A 26,854-nucleotide genomic window follows, 5' to 3' on the forward strand; every position below is an offset into this window, starting at 1 on the left:
TACTCAGGTTTTTTTTTTTTTTTGCAAAAATAAAGTTTTTTTTAAAGTATTAAAAACCTATTTAAAGGCCTTAAATTAACATGCTTTTCCAGATTTATGTATCATAGTTGTGTAGTGTTAACAAAGGTACTAAGTATGGCAAACTAATTTGTAAAGAGCATTCAGACAATATTTAGGTCTTACGTTAATGAGTCTATGTCCTTATTACAGCACAGTTAAGTTACTTATTTTCTGAGACAGGGTTTCTGGCTACCCTGAAACTTGCTCTGTAGATGAGGCTGGGCTTGAATTCAGAGATCTACCTGTCTCTGCCTCCCAGGTGCTGGGATTAAAGGTGTGTACCACCAATGCCTGTACTTCCTAATTTTTAATGTCTATTCTATTTATCTGTTGTTGGTATTAGTAATAGAATTTTTTCCTTTTCTTTCTCCCTCTCCCTAGCCACATGTAGGCCAGGCTGTCCTTGAACTTTATATATAGTCAAGGATGACCTTGAACTTCTGCCTCTGCCTCTATATCAAAAGTGCTGAAAGTATAGTCATGTGCACTATTATAGTTTATGCAGTACTATGGTCAAATTCAGGGCCTTGTGCATATTAGGCAACGATCTCACAACTGACATATACCTCCATTCCTAGTAGTAACTTTAAAAAGTACCTTGATCTCTGAGTTTCTACAACTTTTCCCAGTCCATTTATTGATCTGAAATAAAAAGCAAAAGAAAGGGATTAAAAAGTAAATGGTGATTTTTTTTAAAAAAGCACACAAAAATTATTCCTAAAACAAAAACTAAACAGACACAATATAACAGAACTTGTAAAAATGGAAAACAACTTGCATTTATTCTTTTCTTTCTCTCCCTACCCCACCTTTTGTTTTGTTCTATTTTTTTTGTTGTTGTTGTTAATGGCTTAGAATTCTTTCTCTTCAAACCACAAATCTGGCATAATCTATGTGCATTCAAGAAAACTTGTTACTACAAAAAGAAGAAAGAAAGAAAGAAAGAAAGAAAGAAAGAAAGAAAGAAAGAAAGAAAGAAAGAAAAAAGGAAAACGAGAAAGAGGTCCTTCCTTTAGGAAAAGGATAAGGATATGGCTCAGTGGTTACAGTCCTTGCACAGCATTTGCTTAGTGGTATAGGCTTGATTACCAAATGATGCACCAAAACCACTAAGTTTGACCCCAACATTGCCAAAAAGGAAAAAAAAAAAATTCATAGGAAGCAAGAATTCTTAATGTTCTTGTATACTCAAAACTTTTGCAAGACAGCCAAATTTTATACATGCACATTGTAGAAATGATGAACACAAAACACCAAAATAAAAAAAAATGGTTCCCTTTGTATACCACACACAAAAAAATACTTTAATTCCTTTAAACACTGTGAACATCTATATGTTTTTGTCTTAACTCTCTTTTCTTTACAGATACATGCCCAAAATATGTGCTGATTGTTCAATATGTTCTCATGGGTTCTTTCTGTGTACAGTAATTCTGAGGTAAGTCTAATTTTTGGATGACTAACTGACTACTAACTACTACTAACAAGGGTCTAAATTTTCTCTTCAAAGAAACAAATCTCCATTATAATAGCTCAAGAAGCGCTCACTGACAGGGACTCTGCAAAGCTCACCAGCAGTTTCACAAGTCTCGTGTACTTAAAGCAAACCTGTTTTTGGTTTGTTTGTTTTCTTTGTTTTGTTTTTTTGAGACAGGGTTTCTCTGTATAGCCCTGGCTGTCCTGGAACTCACCCTGTAGACCAGGCTGGCCTCGAACTCAGAAATCTGCCTGCCTCTGCCTCCCAAGTGCTAGGATTAAAGGTGTGCACCACCACTGCCTGGCAAAGCAACTTGTAAGATAGGTTTTTATTCTTGTTTTGCAGATAATATACAAAAAGTTTAAATAAACCCCCTCAGAACAGGGAGAAACAGACCAAGGATTAAAACCAAAGCAGATTTCAATCCCCATATTCCTAAACACTATGCAGTATTATCTGGCTTCTATATAAGAAAGTACTTTTCATAGCAAAATCTAAGGATACTATTATTAAATCAAGAGAAAAATATAGAGAAAAAGTATACATTTCTTTGTAATCATAATCACTAGAAATGACTTAATGAGTTATGAATTTTTGATTCAGTTTTATAGCATATACTATATAAATTAGTGGTACTACAGTCAATATGTGAGGTCAACAGAAATAATGTTAAATATGGTAATGCTAATCCATTATAAAAAGCTCTATAGTCACTAAAAGTGGCCAATAAGAAAAGCTACTAAAATATATAGCAGTGCCAAGTTTAAGTCTTACAAAATAATGCAAAACACAATTTTTGGACTTTACTCTTCATTTGAAAAGTTCACCTTTGGCTTCAAAAGGAATGGGAGTCTCCAAAACAGCCAGCAAAATGACTGTTTGATTATTTATTAATAACATAGTCTCATTCATATTAGTCTATTTTGATTAGCCTTAGGCAATGAAGATATAAAGTAAAGACAAAGGACAGTTGATAACTAAGGAAACCATTAAAATCAAGAAGTGACACAATATGAGCAAGATTTCATTAAGGAATGAGAAGAGAAAACAGGACCTGCAGATGAAAATACATAATATTATATATTATAAAGGAGAGATAGACTCAGAAACTGGTAAGTGAGAAAACAGTAGTTGGGAGCTGGTAAGACACATACGTATAAGAAGTAATAAATTAACTATCTTAGAGAGTTAAAGAGGCTTGCCCTTAGGAAGTGTCAAAGGACAGACAGGAAATAGAAACTCATAAAGAGAGTCAGTGGACCCAGAATATAAGACGAAAAATTCTGAATTATGTTTTGCAAGAGTTGTTGAATTATTTTAGATATTTCTATTTAATTAACAATCAATTAGCCAAGAATAATATATGTGATCCCTTAATGATCCTTGAAATAAGTCAACCTTGGACCTTATCTTATATTCCTATAAAGTCCTAGTTTAAAATATTTTACATATTAAAATTTATACTTGAAGGCATTTAGCATACTTATAATTTCCACTGTTCATTAAAATTAAGCATAGGTTTATTTTTAATTGGCATAAAAAAGCTGTATATAATAATGGGGGCCATGTGACATTTCAGTATGTACAGACCTAGCTCCTCCAACATTTATCACCTCTTAATGGTAAAAACATCAAATATTCTTTCTTCTGGCTTCTAAAGTACAATAGTCAAGTGTACTGTACCTGATAGTTGTTCTTAATTTGTTTAGTTCCTCTTCTGAAACCAAGTCTGTTTTATTGATGAGAATCATGTCTGCCAAAGCAACTTGCCTAAAAGCAAAGAACAAGTGTCAGAAGAAAAATGTTAAGAACTCACAAAACCATAGAAACAATATATTTAAGTCAACATTTCAATTAATAACTAGCTAGGGTTCAGTTTACTCCCAACCTACTCACTCTACAGAAGAATTCCATACATTACTTTGCAAACTCATCCAAAAAGTATTATTTACTGATCCTATAAAGATAAGCCTCCAGAGTTTTAGATCAGAGAATAATTTTCAGTTCGTGGCATGCGTGCATGCGTGCGCGCGCGTGTGTGTGTGTGTGTGTGTGTGTGTGTGTATGTATGTTTGTGTGTGTTATGTTAAAAAAAAGCATAACATTTAGGTATCTACTATGATGGGAATAAAGACAATCTAGTTGATAAAAAATTATAAAATTTATTATAATTTTCAAAGAAATACAAAATTCACTTAACATTAAGTAATTTGCTTTAAAAAACTATACTTCAAAAAAAATCAAGATCTTCATCACTATGAATATGTATTATTGTTGCAAAATAGATACACAGAAATCCCAGTTAAAGAATTCAACTAATAAAATGCTATATAACATAACATTATTTTTCTCAACTCTTCAGGAAATTCTAACCATTGGACTATAATTGTCTAATCCTGTTCCTTTACAGGATTAAGAATAAAATAAATTAAAAAAATAAGGAAAATTGGAGAAAAAAAAACTCCTACAGAATGTATATCATAACCCTACTTTTGTGTAAGTAATCTTACATGGCTAAAACCAGAATGCACATATCTCCAAATCTTTAAATTGGAGATCTTCTATTTACTCTTCCATGTACATTTTCTGATATTTCCTATTTGGCTTATGTATATTTTCTACAATAATCATTTTTTAGTGAGAAAAAGTTACAATCATACTTAAATTCATTTTAGCTTAAATCACAATTGTATAATAACACATTTGGGGAGGACTACAAAAGAATTCAGTAATATTTTCAATAATAAATTGAATTCAATAAACCTCAAGATAACAAATAATCATTTGTCCTCAGTCTTTATCTTCTATCCCAGGAAGCCTCACTTTTAAGCCCAGCAGCATATTTGGTTTCAAAACCTTCATCCCATTAGTGAAAACATACCTAGGGTAAGGAAAGTACTTTAAATACTTGTAAGTCTACAAACAAAACAATTAAGAATTTAAAAGTACTTAAAAACTGTTTTAAGTACCAAGTCAAAAGTATTTCAATATTTGTCCCTCTGTACTGAGTAAGTGAGGAGCAAGGCAATTTTTAAGGGAGCAAATTAACTATCTTCAATTCCAAAGGGGAATAAGAATACAATGCTTCTAAATGTTAAACTCTTCTAAATTCATAGAGATCAGTTAAGTCCCATGTCCACCATTCATTTTATCCCACAATATAAATAGCTTATATAAAATGCTAGTCATGAGTCCATGATGGGTAGACGCAATAATGTGTGGAAGGAAAAGAAAACAAATTTGCCTTAACTATTTTTCTTTCTTTTTTGTTTTTATGTTACTTATCTTCTATTTTCTGGCTGGTTGGCAATCAATATAAGCTTTAAATATAAATACCTAGTAGCTTCATTGACAAGGCCATCAGGTTTTTCTTCAGTTAAATGCTGAACAAAACAAAATTTTTAAAAATTACATCATAATACAACACAAAAATCTAATGTCAACACAAAGGATTTTTATTTTAAAGCTACCTTTCTTGTCTTAATGAGACTTTAAGTTCCATTACTAAATACAAATTTACAGAAAACTTTTGGTTTAGTCAGCTACTTATAATTGACTTAGAAGGTCATGAGGTACTTTTCACCTCCAGAAGCAGACCCTCTCTCAATACATTTATCTCCTGAAGTCATCTATGCCATAAGGGTTACCAGAGGTTGTCTTTTGAAATTCATGTTTTCAACCATATCACTCTCAACTGAGACTCCCTATCACAAGAAAAAACTGGCTACTGGAGACTATAGACAACTAGATTAACACTTCACATTTTAATGGAACTTTATAAATTATTTAATTTTTTTGCAACATTTTAACTCATTTAGACATTATGACAATGAGAAGTAGCTATTTTGATATATATGCTGATATATGTATATACATTGCCCTTACCCATCACAGAATACTGTACGTTTTTACATACCACCACCAGACTATTGTTTAATAAAAGCATGTTTGATAGAAGTAAAATGAACACTATTTAAAATCTTTTTAAAAATCTTTTTATGCCACATACAACCAGTTTTATGGAGGATACAACTTAATTATTGCATAAGAGAATATGTAGAATTACCAACAAGTTACATCATATTTGTCCCACTAGTTTCACAATTCATGGGGAAGTAACTATCATAGCTTAGAACTTAAGACACACTGATGATTATTTAATAGACTTGGTTAAGATTATAGAGGCATTTTTTTTTCTTCTAAAAGTTTAACGAATACTATTTAGGTGCGACAGAACCAAAATCATGACTGTGACATAGTCATTTCATTTTTTTAATACAATTTTATAAATTCAACCACATACTCCCCAATTACAAAGCTTACAGAGCAGGGTTTAATGTTACCATCAATACTTACTCCACGCCAAACAGACCAAATTTAATATTCATGTTTTCATAATTATTCATGGATTCTTACTATTAACAAATCCATTCAGCATAATATACTCTGCATTTAGAGACTAAAGCTATCAGCAGGCCCTGGAATAGTCCATGAATAACTTTGTTTGTTTGTTTGTTTTTTTAAGATTTGTTTATTTTATATATATATATATATATATATATATATATATATATATATATATACTGAAGCTGTCTTCAGACACACCAGAAGAGGGCATCAGATCCCATTACAGATGGCTGTAAACCACCATGTGGTTACTGGGAATTGAACTCAGGACCTTTGGCAGAGCAGTCAGTGCTCTTAACCACTAAGCCATCTCTCCAGCCCCCAAGAATAACTTGTAATTAATACTCCCATTTGTTAACATAAACATATGAATTTTTTTATTTAAAAAATACTATACTACATGTAGCAACACATCTCTTTCCACTGAGCAGTCTATCTACTAAAAAATTATACATCTGCCTCTGGATGATCCTAGTCAACATTCTTTAAAACTGAAATATTTTTTCAAGATGCTCTATTGGAAGCTTCATCTGCACATATATCAAATGATGTATCTGTACTTTGTAACATGTAAAAAAGATATTAAAATTAATGACTTTAATGCTAGGGTGAGGCAGGAGTGGGTGGGTACGTGGGAAAGCACCCTCATAGAAGCAGGGGGAGGGGAAACAGGGTAGGGGCTTTGCAGAGGGAAAACTGGGAAGTAGAATAACATTTGGAATGTAAATAAATAAAATAACCAATAAAAATTTCTTAAATGTAATTTAAAAAAACCTGGAAGTTTCACAAAGCAACTTACAAAGGTTTGAGACATTTATTCAAGAAAAAATTTCATTGAGAGCTAAATGGCACAAACCAAGACTTGATTACCTTTAGACAGATAAGAAATATTAAATACAAAATAACTTAAAATCTCCCAAAATAAATCTGCCAATGTATACAACATGATTACAAATACATGTGAAAATCATAGAAGAGATAAATGCCTTGCCTATGCAATATGAAAGCTCTCTAAACATAAGGAGTAATAAATACATACTAACACTTATGTTTTCTGAGTAGCAGCCCTACATTTCCCTTAGGAAATCCCTACTTCCCGAGCCGAGCTTAGCAGAAACATCAAACCTTGTTTGCAACTCAAAAGTTATTTGGTCATAAATTAGACTTCAATTTATAAAATAAGAACAACAATGTAAATTTTGATGTTCTAATCTACCTATACAGGCATACAATTTAAAAGTTTTATAAAAATTTTTAAAAAGATACTAATCTCCAAAGAATTCCTCTTCTCTGCTAGAGGCCATAGCTCTTTTTATATTTCCAAAACGGCAATAATAAATTTTGATACTGATGAACCCAACAAACCAACATATTCAAAAAATAAAGGTTCAAACTCCCAGTGTGACCTACAACAACAGCAGTAACAACAAAAGGGGTGAGGTGACGGTCAATGGATACAAGCCCTAGTTTCTCAGGAGAAATAAATTCTGTAAATTTATTCTGGTTAGCTAATTCAGCATGGCAACTATAATTATCACTATGGGATGGACTACTAGAAATTTACCGAGTTATTGCACCCTGTAAGCTAGCAAAAACTAGTAACTATGTCAGTGGATGGACAAGGTTAACACTTGCTTGTTCCAAAATGTTTGCACGACATATACACAGGCAGATCAGGGTAGTAAATTGTATGCCTTAAATCTATACGATTTTTATTTGTGAGTTATGGCTCAATAAAGTTGGGAGACACAAAGAAATGATTCAAAATAAATTATTACTATAGTCACAACTTCAAGAAGACCTACAGGAGTTCTTTCCTGCAGAAATAAAGAAAAAAGCAAGACCAAAGAAAATGAATCAAAATGGCTAAAATTTCATTATCTAAGAAAGATCTGTGCTGACCACAGTAGAAACAAATCCAATGTCAAAGATGTCAGACATCAGACAAAGAAAAAGGAGAGAAATAGCAGCATGTATTATTTTTTCTGTTTTGTTTTTGTTCTTTACAAGGACTGACTGGTTAGAAATCTAATGTGGTTTCAGCTTTGAAAAAGAAATATTGCATAATGTCAATCTATTTATTTTCCTGGCCTTCTCCAACCCAAACTGTTTTCTGACTGAATTGTTTCAACCGCTTGTCCAATACAACAGAAGACTCAAAAAGAAAGCTCTTACTTGACCTTTTATGTGTAAACTTTATTCATTGATTCTATTGCATTAAATGCTGTCACATTTGTAGAACTAAAAAGAACAATGTCAGTGCCTAGATGTCAAGCCTTGAGAATAGAGAGCTGTCATTTTAAGTTGTCCAATTCTTTGGCCATGATTAAAAAATGAATATTTCAGATCAATGGGTGACAATCCCATTAGAGTGATAGCCCATGATATCAATTACCACTTCAGTTTCAATTTGGCTGGCTGGCCACAGGGTACCATTTCTCAGCTTTACTTGTGATGGGCTGGCTCTGTGAAGCATGACACCCTTAAATTGCTGCCCATTATCCAACTGTCATTACTTGTACTGCCTCAGAATTCTCTGAATCACAAGCAGCTACTGAGGTCAAGCTTTGCAACCAGAGGAATTGGACAAGTTGGCAAATTCTTTATATAAAGGCAAAGTTATTTATCTGACATATGACTTGGAAAATCTAAAGTTTCCATTATCCTGACAGTATGTCAGTTTTGTGTAGGTATATTGATTTAATAATTTAAGAGGTTTTATCAAGGTGGCAAGGGTTAAAGATATACTACATTTGTATTATTCAGAACACTGCTTTGTTCTGGGGATCTTTATCATGCCAGTAAATAATTGTATTTAATTCCTCTTTCTATCCAACTATAGATATAAAACTATTTCTATAAACATAAAACACTAGAGTTTGACTTTGAATATAGCATGTCAAAACTATACAAAAAAGCAAATACAATGTTCTAGCTGCTATCTTATGTATCTCTCTGTAAGTTGTGAATCAACTTACAGAGGAAATTAATTCAAACATGCCTAAAAAATGTACAAAAGAAGGAATTTGAAATTTTCTGGTGGCTTTTTTTCTATCTCCATTCGCATTTTTAAAAAGTGTTTTGAAAATAGTCATTATGGTGACTCTCAATTTATCTTTAAAAAGGGCACTAGTTAAGAAAGGTGTGGTGGGTGACCCTCAGCTATAATCCCAGCACACAAGAGATCTAAGAAGGAAGATGATGAGTGTGAGGATACACCAAGTTCAGGATTGTATGAGCTAACCAGTAGGACCTTCAGACACACACACAGGCATTAGAATTTTTCTAGCCAAAACTGTAATATTTGCAATCTCCCTTTTATTCCTAGTCTAGTTTAGTTAAAATCTAAACTCTGAACACAATTCAAACATCTCAAATTAGGATACTAAGAGTTGGGGTAGGAAGGGTCAGTAGACTAATAGGACAGACCTGATAAAGTTTCCTAAAATGTAATCTTATTGAAGATTTGGAAGAAAGACTAACATAAAAATTAAGTTTAGATACATCAAGGAGTAAAATATGAAACTAATTTTTAAACACTGAGTTTATACTCCCAAGAAATTTTGTTTGTTTTCGGAGACAGGTTCTTACTATAAAGCACTGGCAGGCCTAGAATTCACTACGTAGATCAAGCTGTCCTCTAACTCACTGACATCTGCCTTTCTCTATCTCCCACTTTCTGAGACAAACAGTGTTAGGTGATCATACCTACCCTCTATGAAAGTAAGTACCAGTTGGTTCCCGATCCATATGCCCAGATAGGTAGTGTGGGCTAGAGGGCTGAGGCTAGGACAGAGGCGAGCTTACTTTCCAAAGCCTTTTGTTTCTTTAAAACTTTTCTCAGTTCACTTGAAAACCTGGGAAGTGCTATTTTATTTTATGCATCAATAAACTTTTAAGATCTTCGTTCATTTTATAAACTGAGACAAACCTTAAAGATCTTAGCAATTAGCAAAAGTATTCACAGAAGAGTATCATTTAACAGAAGAGTCTCTTCTTATATGCACTAATTTTTATTTCTTCAAAATTAAATAAATCAGTATTTTGTTTTAAGAAAAACTAATGTGTAGTTGGTGTTTCCTAACAGTTTATAACAAAAACTAAGATCCCATATATTTTATTAGGCTGGTTTTTTTTTCTATAAAAACCAATAATGGGAATGGATTCTAGTGAGAATAACACATACCCAAACTTTACCTTGAATATGTAACCTTATAAAATACCACAGTAACTCCATTTTTTATCATAATACTCAACAAGACTAAAATAAATACTAAGTTTAAAAGTACACAATAGCCGGGCGGTGGTGAGTTCGAGGCCAGCCTGGTCTACAAAGTGAGTTCCAGGACAGCCAGGGCTACACAGAGAAACCCTGTCTCGAAAAAACAAAAAAAAAAAAAAAAAAAAAAAAAAAAAAAAAAAAAAAAAAAAACCACAATAATAATAATAATAATAATAATAATATACAAAGTGCATCTTGAAAAAGATTTTTCTTAAGAAACGTTTAACAGAAATAGAAAACAATACAACCAACCCCTCTTTCCTATTCCTTGATAATTAGCAAGTTATAGTTGCTCAACTTACTTTTAATCCATATTTTGAATCTACAACAGTTATGATACCTACAAAGAAATAAACATATTAGTCATTCTTTAAAGTTAACAGTATTATGCAACTATACTTGAAAAATTAAAACATCCTTCCGTTCACAAATGCTATTCAATAAAATATTTTTTCTCTAACCAATGTGGCAATTTAACTCAACCTCAAGAATAAGCAAATATGTTTCAAATATATACTAAATGACTAGCTCTGTTTCTAAGAAATTAGAAAATTTATAAAATAAAAATTTAAGTCAACAATAAAGTAAAAATTCTTCAGTGTTTCAAATCCAAACTAAGACAAATTCCATAATACATATTAAACTAAGAAAAATTATACAAGGCAGGTTAATTTTATTTTCACAGTCAAAATAAAGCTTTTCTTAATAAATTATTGCTTAAGAATCGGAGCCATCTTAGGATATTATATTCCTAATCTCTGCTAATACATCTAGCTCACAAAAACAAAGCAGCATAGCAAGTACCTAAGTTCTCAAAAGATCAATTAGCTTAGCAATTTCTGAATATGTCAAATCGTTTTTTTTAAAAATAACAGCAGAATCTGATGATGTCTATGAAATTCAACAAGCTACATGCTATATATATACTACTTCTCAATGAAACACAGCTTCAATAATTGTTATCCTATGGTCTACATGATTGGTTTAAAAGGAGACAACAGGACAAAGTGAATATAGTTGTCACTCTAAGAAAGTAATATCAAGCTTATAAATTTATACAAACTGACAAGAGTTAAGTAGCATATGTGTATTTAGAAGCATTCTTAATTCTTACTTTCAAGGAAAACTGAAAGCAGAGAATGAAAGCTCATTCTTCCCATTGTCTTCCTGACTACCTACAAAGCTCCAGCATTGTACTAACACACCATGGCAACAGAGGACACACACAGTCGTGGAGTGATTTGAAAGGAAAGCCTCAGTAGAAGTCCAGAATCAGAGATGATATCAATAGCTAACCATCTGGTATTATCACTTTCTAAGACTTTAGAATCCCTACGAAGAAAACTTGATTCATCAAAAACTAAACAAGTTTAAAAAGAACTATGGCATAGAAATTAAAACTGCAATATTAACAAAATGAGCCCAACCATAAAATAAATATTACTTTAGAAGAAATTGTTTTAACTTACCATCAAGATAAATATCACTCCCTAACTCAGCATCAACCCAAAACATAGAAGCCACTGCACCTGAAAATACATAGTATAATAATATTCATCAAATAAAGTATTTCTTCAAATTGCAGAACACGATTTTATCTGTCTTAATTTCCACCAGTGGAATTAACTGCTAAGTACACACACAGTAAACTTCTACTTCAGTCTGCTCACGGGAACTCCAGTGAGAGGATGTTTCAAGACTGCAGTCATTCTACTCCCGCCCTGTTTCTAAGCACAGTAAACTCTTAACCCTCATCAAACAATGTTCTTATAGATGCCAAAATAATTTACTCATCAATACTGTGCAACAATTTGGACACAATAGCTGAGTATTCACAGGACATTTTTTCTCATTTTCTGAATATGATTATCATATAGTTCACAAATAATAAATCCCTCCTGAGGAAAAGCAAATAAAATACATTAACTCCAAAAATCATTTGTAAACATAATTTCCAAAAATCACAATAAATTTCACTTGTAATCTTTATAAAAGAAAAGAAAAAGAAAAATTACAAGTTCTCTGGTGGTACTCATTCATCATCATATATTTACTTAGTGCTGGATATAAAATTATTATTCTTAGAAAATAATTTCTAAGAAAAGAATTAAAATTTGTTTTTGACAGGAACTGGTTTAACACAAAACCACACATCCTGATTAGTGTGCTGCAATAGAAAAAAGGAAACTGACAGCAAGGGAAAGTATTTCATTCTTCAAAGTATTACCATCCCAGTTAGTGATGGTGCTGTCTAGAAGAATGAACGCGAGGGCAAACAAGGAGAACTGAACTCATTGCACTGTCTAAAGCTGTCTACCTACTCTGACAAGATGTGGTTCCCTTAAGCATCACTCTGTGTCAACAGTGAAACACCTGTCAGCTGTTTACAGTGATTACTCATGCAAGATATAGCAAGGGCCACAAGATCTAATGGTTTCCTGATACCTATTGATTTTTTCCCAAAAACTTAATAGTTTTCCAATTTGACTGAAATAGGATTTGTGAGTAACAGGAGCAGAATCAATGTCTGTCCTCTTCAAGGAAATTACTTTACCATGACAATTATTTAGCTAAGAACTGGAGAGTGTCAATCTCCTAAGTGAGAAACAACTGAATTGCCAATAAGAATTATTTCCACTTTCTTGGCTAAAAACATGGTTTTAATTAATAAAGGAGAAAAGAGTAAATCTACTGCATCATGACACCAAACACTAATAAAAAACTTATTAATTTCTTCACTTAGCCAAATACATAGGTATGTTAACATCATAGTTTTATAACTTTAAGAACTCATTGCTTTTTATTCAAGTAAATGGCTTTAAGTCTTAATTCTTACCAAGATGAATTGTAAATTTGTATTATGACTTTTATTCTAAACATCATTTCCATGTAATACAATCCTTACGGGATGCACAACAAAGAACCATGTGTAGGTGCTTAGTGGTAGCAAAGATGATGGAATGGAGTATGAGACTCTTTCCCCCAAGGAATATTAGGCAATGTCTGAAGATAATTTCAGTTGCTTCTAGGAATATGCTACTGGTACCTAGTAGGTAGAAGCTAGGGATGCTGTTATACATTCTATAATGCTCAAGATAGCACCCCTCACAGAAGTTAATTGGACAATCTAAAATATTGTGTCAAGCCTGAAAAATTCTGAACTATATTACAGAATCTCCCTTCTTCAAAACCCAATTAAACAACATTTTTAAAAAAAATTTACATGTCAATATTTTATCAGAACCAAATAATAAGAAAATATCAGTTTCCTAACCATAAATTTAGAAGAGTAATAGTTAAAATTAGAAACAAGTTTCTATGTGATTGTGTAGTTTGAATAAGAATGGCCCCCCACAGACTCATATTTGAATGCTTGGTCATTAGGGAATGGTGTTACTCAACAGGGATTAGGAATTGTAGTCTTGTTGGAGTAGATGTGGCCTTGTTGGAGGAATATCTCACAAGAGGTGACCTTTGGGGTTACAAAAGCTCAAGCCAGGTCCTTCCTGTTGCCTTTGGACCTGGATGTAGAACTCTCAACTACCATTATCTGCCTGTGTGCTGCCATGTTCCCTGCCATGAGGATAATGGACTAAACCTCTGAAACTGTGACCAAGCCCCAGCTAAGAGTTTTCCTTTATAAGAGTAGCTGTAGTCAAAGTGTCTCCTCATAGCAACAGAATGCTGACTAAGACAGTGAGTTACTGTGGTCTTTCTCTAACTCAATTCCCACCCCAAAAAGAGGATGTGGAAAAATAGTTTACAAAATCCTACTACTTTAACAGAAACAACTCCTCAAAAGGCAAGACACAAAACTAACTGGAAAGCAATAAAGGGAAAAAAAATCAATGACAACAAATATTTCAAGAATAATTTTTTTAAATTATTTCTATAGTTGGGGGAAATTTCTATAGTAGGACTGAGATAAAAAGAGAGTTCTGAGGTCTAATGATGCCCACAGCAGCCAAGAATTGACTACATTCTACTAGGTGAGTGAACACACCCAAGACAGCCATACTAGGTATTTGAGGGCAGAAACTGATAGCCATAGCTTCCCTCTTTACATGTCCCAGTAATATCCAGCTTTCAAACTGATGCTCAAGAAAAATATGTTTGGGTAAGATACTGAAGTTATTAAGAGTAATTCCCCATCAGTGCACACAGGTAAAGGGACGTCCTCTGACCTTCCCCACACCAAGCACAAATGCATATATGTGGTTACAGCAAAGGAAAATAAATACAGATAAATGTCAGGAAGAAATGGAGAAATTTAATAGGACAGACAAATGTCAAGGAATTCATTCTTCAAGGAAACATCTAAAACATCAAATAAAAGTTTGAAATAGCTCTTTATAAAGAACTTGAAAGTAATACAATACAAAAACAAGCTAGAACACAAGAAGAGAGTAGAGTAATATAAAAAGAAGCACTTTGGAATCAACTTAATAGCATCATTGCTTAACCAATAAATTAATTGATAGTAATAATGAACAGATAAACAAGTATGAGGGGATTACTAACATAAGGAAATGAAGGTTCGTCAGAGTAAATGTAGCTGCACATGACAAATCAGAACAATTAAAACAGGGCTAAGCGCATAGGGCATAGCTTAGTAGCAGAACACATACCTAGCGAGTGCAAGGTACTCAAAAACAGTAAAAACAAAGTGAGATGGCCCAGCAAGCAAGGGTGCACACTGCCAAACCTGATACCTTAGTTCAAGTTCCAGGACCCACATGGTAAAGAGAGAGTCATCCAGCATGGTGGAGAAAGAGAGTTGAGTCCTGCAGGTTGTCCTCTGAACTCTACACTTACACAAATTCATATTCATTCTCATTTATTCATAGTCATTCATTGTTTATCTTCTTCCTCCCTTATCCCCTCTAACCAACTTCCCTTATAAATATATAAACAAATTATATATTTATTTTAATATATAAATTATATATTTATAATTAAAATTAATATAATTTTAAAAAGAAAATTAGACCTAGTTAAAAGACCAAAATAAAATTCATTATAAAAAACTGGTCTCATTAGTATTAGAACAAAATAACTTCAAATGAAAATGTCCTTAAATAAAGCTTAGAAAAAAATGGCTAAAAATAAAACCAAGTTTCCACATTTTTACTAGACCACAATTATTTGGGACCTGACCCTAGTGACTGGAAGAACTGCCAGTGCTCTTAACTGCTGAGCCCTCTCTCCAGCCCCGTGGGGCCTAATCCTTAATGACCAGTGTTGGCCTACTTGATCGCAAGAGCACCCATGTCAGCCAGCTCACAACCACCTAAAACTCCAGTTCCAGGGGACTGAACAGCCACTTATGGCTTCTTTGGGCACCTGAGCACATATGGTACATGCATATACATATATACATATAAAAATAAGTCTTTAAAAAAATCATAACTTATTCCTACCAACAACAAATCAACTGGTACAACTTTAAATTCTATTAACAGCTTAAAAGTCTCAAGAAAGACATTGACGACTCTTCAATGATGCAAGCTAGAATTTCTCTTTCCCTGAACAACAACGAAAATTAAATCCAGTTTTAGGGCTGGTGAAATGGCTCAACAGGTAAAGGGCTTGCTGTGCAAATGTCAAGACTAGATCCAAACTGTTCACATAAAAGCTAGGTAGGCATGCCTACCTACATGTAATTCCATCATGGTGAAGTAAATAAAGAGAATCCAGAAACAGAATCCCTGGCAAGGTGGCTAGCCAAACCAGCCAAAGTGACAAGCTCAGTTCACTGAGAGACCCTACATTATCAATACATAAGGTAGAAAGCAACTGAAGATATGTCAACCTCGAGTCACTGCATGAACAGGCACACACATGGGCCCACACACATTTGAACATGCATACATACCTGGATATACTCCACACAAACATATGCAAAAAAATACTTATTTCAAATATAAGGTCTCAAAAATAAGGTCTCAAAGAAGTATATGTTGGTGTCTAATAAAATCATTTCTTACCAGGATCTGCTAGCCCAGTAGTCTCTAAGAGTATGTAATCAAACTTGCCCTTCTTCTGCATCAGATTCTCTATAGCTCTAAGGCCACTGTCCCTGGAAAATACCAAAAACATAGTAATAACTGATTACCTGAAGATTTTTAAATCTAAAAACATCTTAAAATGTAGTCAACAATACAACACAAAAATATTCTCAAGTACACACAAATTTAAAATTTTTTACAAACTTAAATTTCTTTTTTTTTTTACAAATTTAAATTCTAATAAAATGTCCAATATTTAACAAGAAGAAAATAGGTGCAAATACAGACAGAAATGATACGTAGTAAGTTAATATTTTATTAAAACAAAAAGCAAAAAATGTTATCTAACAAAAGTCAGTATTTATTTTACAGCTTTATAAAAGAAAACTAGTATAAATAATAATAAAATTTATTATCTAGAGTAGTTCAATAAGGAAATTGATTAAACTGAAATTAAAGGAATGTCACTGCATACCATTTAACTCTAGTCTGAATTAGGATTTAATGTAATTTCTGACAGTATCTCACTATGCAGCTCAGCCTGGCCTGGAACTGTCAATCTCCTGCTTCCAGCTCCCAAATGCTGGCATTACAGGCTTTTATTACCTGATTTTTATTCTTAAATAGCAAAAGTAAGGGCAAATATTGAATGCATTGCCTTTTGGTTAAGAAAGGCTTTATAAGTACTTCCTCTTTCCAAAAAGTTTGACTCAGTGTCAAACATCTAAGATCACAAATAACAGGGGAGAAACTTAATTCACTGTTGTATAGAAAAATCAATAGCACATATAGTAATTATGGTAATTTATCCAAGAATTTATTTATCAAATGATTTATCTGAGTTGCTGTTGAATGCCAGGTACGCTTCTAGGACTGATGACAGCTTAGTAAACTAGACAATGCCCATTGAAACTTCTGTTGGGACATAATGTTCTTTCTCTCTGTTTCTGTGTTCATACTAGGATTTGAACGCAGAGCCACACATATGCTAAACAAGCATGCTACTACTTAGCTACATTCCCAGTCTTCTTTTTGCTTTTTTGTTTTGATATAGGATCTCACTTGGTAGCCCAGATACACCTTGAATTTAGGATCCTCCTGTATCAGCCTCTCAAGTAGCTCAAATTATAAGTCTGTGCCATCAGTCTTGGCTGGTCCCCCCCCCACCCCCCTTGTGTGTTTGTAGGTATCGGGTGTGCACATAGAGGACATACCAATGCTGGGTATCTTTCTCACTGGCTTCCTACCTTTTTTTTTTTTTTTCTAACAAGGTCTCTCACTTGAACCGGGAGCTCACCAATCAGCTATCCATCCCTGCCTGGCCAGGGATCTCCAGGGATCTACCAGTCCTAGCCTACCCAGCACTGGGTAACTCACACTACTATCCCTGGCTTTCCATGTTGGCACTGGGGTTTTAAACTTAGGTCTTCGAGCTTGTGTGGGAAGCACTTTACCCACAGAGACATCTCCCAGTCCATGGTTATTCTTTTATTACAGTCATTTTCTTTTTTAAAGGTTGAATACCTAGAGGCTGGAGAGATGGCTCAGTGGGTAAGAGCAATTGCTGATCTTCCAGAGGAACAGAGCTGAATTCATACCAGCCATATGGTGGCTTACAACTGTCTGTAACTCTAATTTCAAAGTGTGCAGCTCTCTCTCTCTGGACTCTGTGCATACCATGCATGAATGTGGTACACAGGCATACATGCAGGCAGAACACTAATACACATAAAAATAAAAATTTTAAGAAGAAAAAAAGAGGTTGAATACTTGGAAATAAGATTGATGATGCATTAAACTCAGAATAATCTTTCTTTATATATAAAATAAGACACTGAAAATGATTTTTAAAAATTCAGTGAAAGAATAAAAACATTAGAACAAATAGAAAATAGCAAGAAACAAAGAAGATATAATCCAATTAAGGTATATCCTACCCCAAAATACAATAGTACAAGCTAGATAAGTAAATTCAGCTAAATCTATAAAGGAAGATTGAAGCTGGAAATACAATCAGCAGACATCTTAAGTCAGCCAACAAGCACAGAGTAAACCCTCTCCTTACTTGACAGAACAGCAGAGGCAACCGTTTCTAAGTTCCAGCCATTCTTCATAGAGTTCTCCACCTTGACTGATGGCTAAGGATTTCTCTACTGCACTCCCTAGAAATATAAACAGACCATTTTTATATTTTGTTCACTATTTTTGTTCAAAAACAAAAAAGGAAACCCAGAGGAGGATATTCAGAAACAGAATTCTGAACAGCAGATTAGAACACAAAAACTATAGCTTAGAACATGTATTCTGCCGGGCGGTGGTGGCGCACGCCTTTAATCCCAGCACTTGGGAGGCAGAGACAGGCGGATTTCTGAGTTCGAGGCTAGCCTGGTCTACAAAGTGAGTTCCAGGACAGCCAGGACTACATAGAGAAACCCTGTCTTGAAAAACCAAAAACAAACAAACAAACAAACAAAAAGAACATGTATTCTTTCCTAACTCTAAATCAATCAATAAAACTCCAAATTTTACTAACAGCTTAAAAGCCTCCAGACTCTTGATGACTCTTCCGTGACGCAAGCCAGGATCCCTTTTCTTCTGAACAATAAAAATCAAACCCAAAGTAAGTATCTAATTCAGTAAATATTTAGATTATGGTATGCTAGATGATTTTTAACTTTTCTTTCTATAAAATTTAAATAGAGCCAGGCATGGTACATACCTGTAATCCCAACACTGAGGAGCCTGAGGCAGAAGGATCTGGAGTTTAAGATACAACTGGACCAAAGCAAGTTTCACACCCGCCTAGGCTCATCAGTGAGACCTTAGCTCAAAGAATGTAAAAAACAAGAGCTGAACAAACACACAGCTGAGTGGTTAAGAGCACTTGCTGCTCTTGCAGAGCACCAGAGTTCAGTTCCCAGAACCACACGGAACAGTGGATGGGTCACAGCTATGACTCCAGCTCTAGGGGATTCAAGGTCCATTCATAACTTCCAAGAACCTGCACACACAAACACACACGCACACAGAAATAAAAATATTTTTAAAAAATTCAATGAATAGAGGCTGAAGAGAGGGCTCAGACGTTAAGAACACTTGTTGGTCTTGCAGAAGACCTAGGTTTGATTCTCAGCACCCACATGGCCGCTCATAACCAGCTATAATTCTAGTTCCAAAGGACCTAACACCATCTTCTGACGTCCATAGTCACCAGGCATTCATGTGTATATAAACATACATGCAGACAAGACCACTTATTTACATAAAATATATTTATAAAATATTAAATAAATAAATTAAGTTCCTAGGAAGACAATTCTAAAACTGATAACTATATCTCCTTCCTCCTTAGGACTCTCACTTTGCCCAGTTCTAGGTTTTTTTGTTTGTTTGTTTGTTTGTTTTTGGTTTTTCGAGACAGGGTTTCTCTGTGTAGTCCTGGCTGTCCTGGAACTCACTCTGTAGACCAGGCTGGCCTCGAACTCAGAAATCCACCTGCCTCTGCCTCCCAAGTGCTGGTATTAAAGGTGTGCACCACCTTAATACCAGCGCCACCGCCCAGCTCCAGTTCTAGTTTTTAATCAAGGAACTACCCTGAAAACATTTTTCTTCTCATCTACTGTTAACTTGCTAAATATACTGAGATACTTTTTTAAACACTGGGTTTCTTATGTTCCTCAGTCTCTTATGAGATTGCTTTTCTTTTAATTCCTTACTAAATTGGTGGTTCCTGTTACAAGATTGTTCAGGATTTTAAATATGTAATAAGACTCGACTTCATTCTCACAAAAGTTTTTGGCCAAAATATCATGTAGCCATTTAAAAATAAAACTTTTATTTAAATAAAAAAGTCTTTTAGTAAGGTTTACCTGAGCCGGGCGGTGTTGGCGCACGCTTTTAATCCCAGCACTTGGGAGGCAGAGACAGGCGGATTTCTGAGTTCGAGGCCAGCCTGGTCTACAGAGTGAGTTCCAGGACAGCCAGGGCTACACAGAAAACCCTGTCTCGAAAAACCAAAAAAAAAAAAAAAAGTTTACCTGGGAAATAAATACACATGAGATGTTTAGCATAAGATTTTAGATGTTTTACATACAATGTACCAATGCCAGGGAAAAGTTTTAAAGAGCAATCAAAACAAAAAATGTATTTTCTATTCATGTTTTAGTTGGGTGATGATAGAGTATTATATAATACTAAGCTATATAAAACATTAATAAAGGGAGCTCCGGAGATGTTGCAAAAAGCAAAAGCCATTAAAACTACAAAATAAAGAAAAACAGTAAGAAATAAAAAGTAAATATAACCAGTATACAATAAAATATCAATTAATAAAAAGGTAGAAAAGCACTATTAGAAATCCTTCCTTTTTTTTAATGGTTGAAAGCATAGGAGAAGTAGAACTTTCTTGGCATTCAGAAAACCTTGCACCACAATCAATCATTCAATCTCTTTAAATGTATTTTACTTATTTGTGTGTGGGAGAGGGGTTGTGTTTGATGCAGATAGACTGTATGTGGAGGTCAAACTTTTGGAAGTTGGTTCTCGCCTGCTGGAGGCAGGGTCTCTCTTATAATCTTTTGCCACTACACTGCAAACTCCAGGCTAGATTAATAAAAAATTAATCCTATTTTTCTGAAACTATTCATAGTAGCCTCATATTATAACACCATCCAATCTTATCCTTAAGTAGAGCACAATCCAGCAGTAAAATAAAGGGTCCCAAACATTATTGTAACACAACAGTTATTGAGCTTCACTTACCTTCTCCAAATTCATTTAAAATCACTGCTATTTTTCTATTATGTTGTTCTGTCAAAATGTAGTTCAGAAGTGTTGTCTTTCCAGCACCTATAAAATACATTAAAGCAACAAAATTTAAAGGCTAATTTTGAGGACACAAAAAGAATGTAAAGTATCTCAGTGTTTCTAAGAATTTATGTGCTATTTTCCATTACTTAAAAACAGTACAGAGGACTTTACAGAAGAGATTAAAAAAATCTTTGAAAAATTTGAAATTATTACATATATATATCTTATAAGTAATTACAATATTACAAGTTGAGTCAGTTTTTCAACTTAATATGACTAAATATCTTCTTCATAACTTATACAGCAATAAAAGTGTCTAAATTTTATATTTAGTAAAAAGTTAATTATGGCTTCTAAAAAATGCCACTTATTTTTTAAAAAGCATGTTGATTTCTTTCACGATGCCCTTTCTTAAGTAAGAATAGTTACTTCCCTAAACTTATCCAACCTATTTCAACATCCATGAACTAGCTATAAATTTAGGTTGACTATATAGCTACTTTTAGTATGCTTAAGCAGTCTATTACTATAAAACTGATTTTATGAAACAGAGTACAGAGGTAGCAAGTATACACAACAGACTATTCAGTAGAGAAATTCCTAAGACTATACTAACTTTATCCAGCAGGTGGCATAACAAACCTAGTTTGTTCATCTCAAGCAGAAGAAAAGCATTAATCTTGTGAACCAAAAATCCCCAAGTATGTTTTTTTTAAATACCTTTAAACAATATCTTAACTGCACAGCACTTCAATTATTGGAATATATCATTCCTTTTTATGTAGGTAGCCATTTTGGTTGTTCCCAATATTTTGCTGTCATAAGCAGTAATGCTAAAATGTTTTTACACATAGTTTGCACATGTCTACTAAAATACATTTGCAAATTTCTTAGGGTATAACCATGAGATATTAAGGGAATATCAGGGGACGAATACCTTCAACATTTTAGGTCATATTCCTTTTAAAAGTTTTTGAAGAGATGACACTTTAAAATGCTTTGGAAGCTCAACCTAACTGGGTAACGTGTAAAAGACAGATTTAAGAGCACAGAACAATGAGGAAATTTTTAAAATAGGAGGCCTGGAACATAATTATGTACAGGCCAATGAGAAAATTAAAAGTCATGAATGTAAGAGATTTCCTCTGAAGAGTTATTAGGGTTTAATAATTACCCACATTATGAAAAGATACTGCAATATAATTCACATTCAATCAAAAGCATGCACTAAATTGAAGTTTCTGCCTCCATGGAGCTTAAAAATATTAAGGGGAAGATGGTAGAGGACTTAGATATAAATTAGATAGCTATTTTATTGCAGGTTGATCATTCAACAGGAGACACACAAAATGCTATGAAGAACTTAAGAGGGCTATCTAGCTAGAGTAGTTACAGGAAGAGGTATTCCGTGCAATACCTCTAAGACAGTAGTTCTCAACCTTTGTGTCCTGACCCCTTTGGTGGGGTCAAATGACTTTCACAGGGATCACCGAAGACCATCCTACATATCAGGTATTTATAATGTGTAACACTAGCAAAATTAGGTATGAAGTAGCAACAGAAATAATTTTATGGTGGGGGGTGTAGGGACGGATTAACCAGAACATGAAGAACTGTATTAAAGGATTACAGTATTTGGAAGGTTGAAAACAGGAACCAGATCACAGAAGTCCTTGAATTCCTGCTAAGGAACCTGAATTCTCATCCAAGTAGAACCTACCAAAGGGTGTGACAATCAAACTAACACTTTGTAGTGAAAAGTAGAGCTAGCACAAAGATATAATAAGGACCAAGGCCAGGAAGTGGTGGCACATGCCTTTAATCCCAGTACTTGGGAGGCAGGCGGATTTTTGAGTCCGAGGCCAGCCTGGTCTACAAAGTGAGTTCCAGGACAGCCAGGGCTACACAGAGAAACCCTGTCTCGAAAAACAAAAAACAAAAACAGAAATATTAAGGAGCAGGAAGACTCAGGACTACTGTAGTTAGGAGAGAATACTGTTAGTGTTGCAGATGGCTGGGAATCTCAGGAGCAGGATTTGAAAAGATATTACTGTCCAGAGTGTTGAACACGTTAATTATGGAAATGCCTGTAAGGCATTAAAATAAAAACTATACAGAAGTGAAACTGAAGGATAGAAGCCAGAGAAATAGGTAGATAAATAAGAACAAAAATGGAGGAGGCCAGTGGGACAGTGCTCCCAGTATTTCAAAATTTTAAAAAAAGGCAAAGGAGGCAAACTGTCCCCTAGGTTCAGTCAGTAACAAGGAGGTTGCTGGAGTCAGTCCTGGGCCCAGAACTTCCGGCCATTACCTGTATTGCTCCTTTTATCTATCAGTAAGCAAAACGTACGAAGGCAAAGGGGCAAGTCTGAAGTATGCTCTTTGAGCACGGAATTTGCTCCACTTCTACAGAGTACTGTCTGAATTAAAAATGTTATTCTTTTATAAAAATGAAGCCCAAGTAAAATCTAGAATATCCTTGGTCTGACTCTAGGAAAAAAAAAAAAAAAAACCAACAACCCTGGTGTTATGGAGGCACCAGTGATTTCTTAGTCGTATGCAAAGGGTTTACCAAGATCCAGCTTGTTTGTTGAAGCACACAGCAACGCGAGTACCACTTGATTCATACTTTTTCCACGATTTTTATTTTTCCACATTTTTAGTCACTTATTTGTTGTTTCGGTCTGTTAACTGTAATGTTTTCAACGGATATTTGTAAACATTTCCAACAAAGCATAAGTACATGAACTGATCTTTAGAAAACTGTACCATGTTTACAAATCTGTGTTTTCAAGAATCCCCTGTGTACCCTCAAGACCCCCAGCTTAGGAAAGTGTCCAAAGCAAAGGTCTTATTCTAGGTCAATCTCTTACATTTTTTTGCAAGCAGCCCTCTAAAGGGAGTCAGTTTAGGACAGTAAATGCTTGACACTAATGGCTGGAAGAGTTTGGTTCCTGTAAAATGGAATCCATTATGCAAGGTGTGAGGCAATCTACAGATGGCATCTTTGTTTTTTGGGTTTTTTTTTTTTTTTTCTTGATCAGGATATCTTTTAATACCAATAGACCGTTTTGTTTTGTCTTGTTTTCGGATGAGAAAACTCAGGTGACTTATTATTTCCATTCTAAACTGAGGGGGATGAGCTGCACAAAGGTAAGACAACTTATCAAGAGGCCATAAAATTAAAAGGTGAGTCTGGGTTTCAAAACCACCTTTGAAAATGCTAGGAGAGACCCCAGCCCCTACCTCGAAGATTTGTCCTCGGCCAGGAGGCCCGGGAGCCAGAGGAGACGCGGCAGCCCCCCGTTAATTACCTAAATACCCGGTGACAATTGTGACTGGAATCTTAATGATGAAGTCAAGATTTTCCTCTTCTTGGTTTTTGGTCTCAATAGGGACCAATTCAGGACAATCCTCCGCGTACTCTTCTTCCGTCTCCACAGTTTTCATAGCAGGTAACATGCCGCCAGCAGCACAGCAACTCTCAGCTAAAAAGCTGCCGCCAGTAGCACTTCCTCGACAGGATTCAGTCGGCGCGGGACTGATGATGTCAACACAACGCGTCGCGTAGCCTGACTCTGAGGAACCAGCCCGCCCTCCAACTACGCCACTATGGAAACTAGACGAGCCTTCCCGGGGAGGCGGGCCCCTACGCAGAGATAGATCCGCCCCCACGCACAATGGGCACGCCCCTTATAGAGCGGGACACACCCCCGGGAGTGATGCACGCTTATAGGGGCGTGTCCTCTGAGGGTGAGCCAAACTGCACTTTGTTGTTTGGACGCTAGGAGTTCCCTTGCCTCGAAGCTCAGTTAGCTACTTGGGCAGCTTCACCACAGGACGGACTTTCTCAAGTTGACATTTTTTTATTCTCATGAAGTCCATCTTTTTTATTCACAAGGAAAAGAGTGATTAATGAAGCCATACTATAAATTGTAATTTTTCTACAATTGTAATTATGTATTATAGCTAGCTCATGTTTTACAATGTAATAATTAGTTTTATTTACTTTTCTTTCTCATGTACTTGGATATAAGGTAAACTCAGATCATTAATTGTATTTGTTGGTTCATAATATTCTCATTAGTCTCTGGACTCCTTTGTATTTGTTTATAATGGACTCCTTAACAATACCCCTAACCCAAAAACATTAAAAATTGCATCTCTTCTTTTCCAGCCTAGAATATTAACTACAATGATGAATCGACTTGGGAATGCTGAACATTCCTTTATGTATTTTTTATGGTTTGTCCTTATACACATGCATATAAATAATGTTGGCCATTGTTTGTTTTTCAATTTCATAGAAGAGAGTACCATTCAATGTATAATCTCTTGGGGTTTGCTGGATTTCCAGCTTCACTACTGAATTTCCTGTCAATTGTTTTCAGGTGTTGCTGTTTTGTTTCATTTTGAGACACTCATACATTTTCCAAACAATGTAAGAGGCCGTATTGGTGTAGCGTCAGTATTAGCAGACATTTATCCTTTGCCAATTAAATACAAAATAGTACCTAAATGTGATCATCAGTTGTATTTTCTTGGATTTGAACAAGACTGAGCATCTTTTTATGTGTTTTCACCATATTTAATTTCAGGCCTTAAGAGGGGCTAGCAAGCATTGCTGTGTGGGCATCAGATGGCATCACAGATGGTTGTAAGCCACCATGTGGTTGCTGGGAATTGAACTCAGGACCTTTGGAAGGGCAGTCCGTGCTCTTAAACGCTGAGCCATCTTTCCAGCCCAACAAACAAAATGTGATATATCCAGACTGGAAAAATTAATTGGTGAGAAACAGGTACAAAGTACTGGTGACCTGTTACCAGGTAAGCATCTCTCAAAGACATGCTAAAAAAAAATAAAGCCATTCATAAAGACTGTACATTATGCAAGTCCATTAATATAGTATGTCCATGACAGGCAAATCTAGAGATACAGAAAACAGGTTAGTGACTCCTAAGGGGTCACTGACTCCTAGGGGTTTAATAGTCACTGCTACTGGGCACCATGTGTTTTTATGGTAGTAAAAATGTTCTAAACTTGACTATCATGATGGTAGAACAACTCTGAATCCACTGAGAAACATTGAATTGGGCACACTAAATTAGTCAATTTTATCTTACATTGACGTTTATCTCTTAACTACTATTTTAGGTAAAGGCAATCGTGTACTCAGATCTTATTCCAGTATTTTTGTTTTGTTTTGTTTTTCACAGAGAGTTGATCATTTTAGCAGTTTAAAGTTCTAACCTCAGGTGCAAACATAAGGCTTATAACTTGGTAAAATTGTTCCTTTTGTCTGTTTGTAGATCCCTTTCCAATAAAATAATTATCCATTGAATGTATGGGGTTGTCATTTTCTTTTCTCACTTTAGTAACTGAGCAGAATTTCAGATGAGCAAGGGTTTCTTTTTCTTTTTCTTTTTCTTTTTCTTCCTTCCTTTCTTTTTTTTTTTTTTTTGCTTTCTTTTTTTAAATTTGTTCATGTTACATCACTGTCTGCCACCCCTCCTAGTGCCCTTCTCCCACAGTCCTTCCCCCATCCTCCATCCCCTTCTCCTTTAAGAGAGTGAAGATGCCCCTGGGTATCCCCTCACCCTGGCACACTAAGTCTCTGCAGGGTTTAGGCACTTCTTCTCCCACTGAAGCCAGACAGGGCAGCCCAGCTAGTAGAACATATCCCAGAGACAGGCAATAGCTTTTGGGATAGCCCCTGCTCCAATTGTTCAGGACCCACATGAAGACTGAGCTACACATGGAAGGGCCAGGCTAGGTCCAGCCTGTGTATACTCGTTGGTTGGTGGTTCAGT

The 26,854-nt window shown here is 34.8% G+C and overlaps 1 protein-coding gene across 2 annotated transcripts in view; it reads right to left on the minus strand.

Annotated features, from left to right (window-relative positions):
- The window catches only part of LOC117720638 (zinc-regulated GTPase metalloprotein activator 1), a 43,365-nt gene extending 18,768 nt beyond the window's left edge, over positions 1-24,597 (minus strand). The window contains exons 1-9 of one of the 2 annotated variants that reach the window (XM_034519241.2): positions 24,358-24,597; positions 20,996-21,082; positions 18,300-18,396; positions 16,214-16,305; positions 11,696-11,755; positions 10,529-10,566; positions 4,874-4,920; positions 3,221-3,307; positions 658-702 (exon numbers count right to left, since the gene is read on the minus strand). In XM_034519241.2, coding sequence (XP_034375132.1) covers positions 658-702; positions 3,221-3,307; positions 4,874-4,920; positions 10,529-10,566; positions 11,696-11,755; positions 16,214-16,305; positions 18,300-18,396; positions 20,996-21,082; positions 24,358-24,505 — 701 coding nt within the window. In that variant the 5' untranslated portion in view covers positions 24,506-24,597. Of the gene's footprint in view, positions 1-657; positions 703-3,220; positions 3,308-4,873; positions 4,921-10,528; positions 10,567-11,695; positions 11,756-16,213; positions 16,306-18,299; positions 18,397-20,995; positions 21,083-24,289 lie in introns of both variants that reach the window. The other variant, XM_034519250.2, reaches the window with a different exon arrangement.
- Between the last annotated feature and the right edge of the window lie 2,257 nt (positions 24,598-26,854).

This window comes from Arvicanthis niloticus, chromosome 1, assembly GCF_011762505.2.
Source record: "Arvicanthis niloticus isolate mArvNil1 chromosome 1, mArvNil1.pat.X, whole genome shotgun sequence".
NCBI lineage: Eukaryota > Metazoa > Chordata > Mammalia > Rodentia > Muridae > Arvicanthis > Arvicanthis niloticus.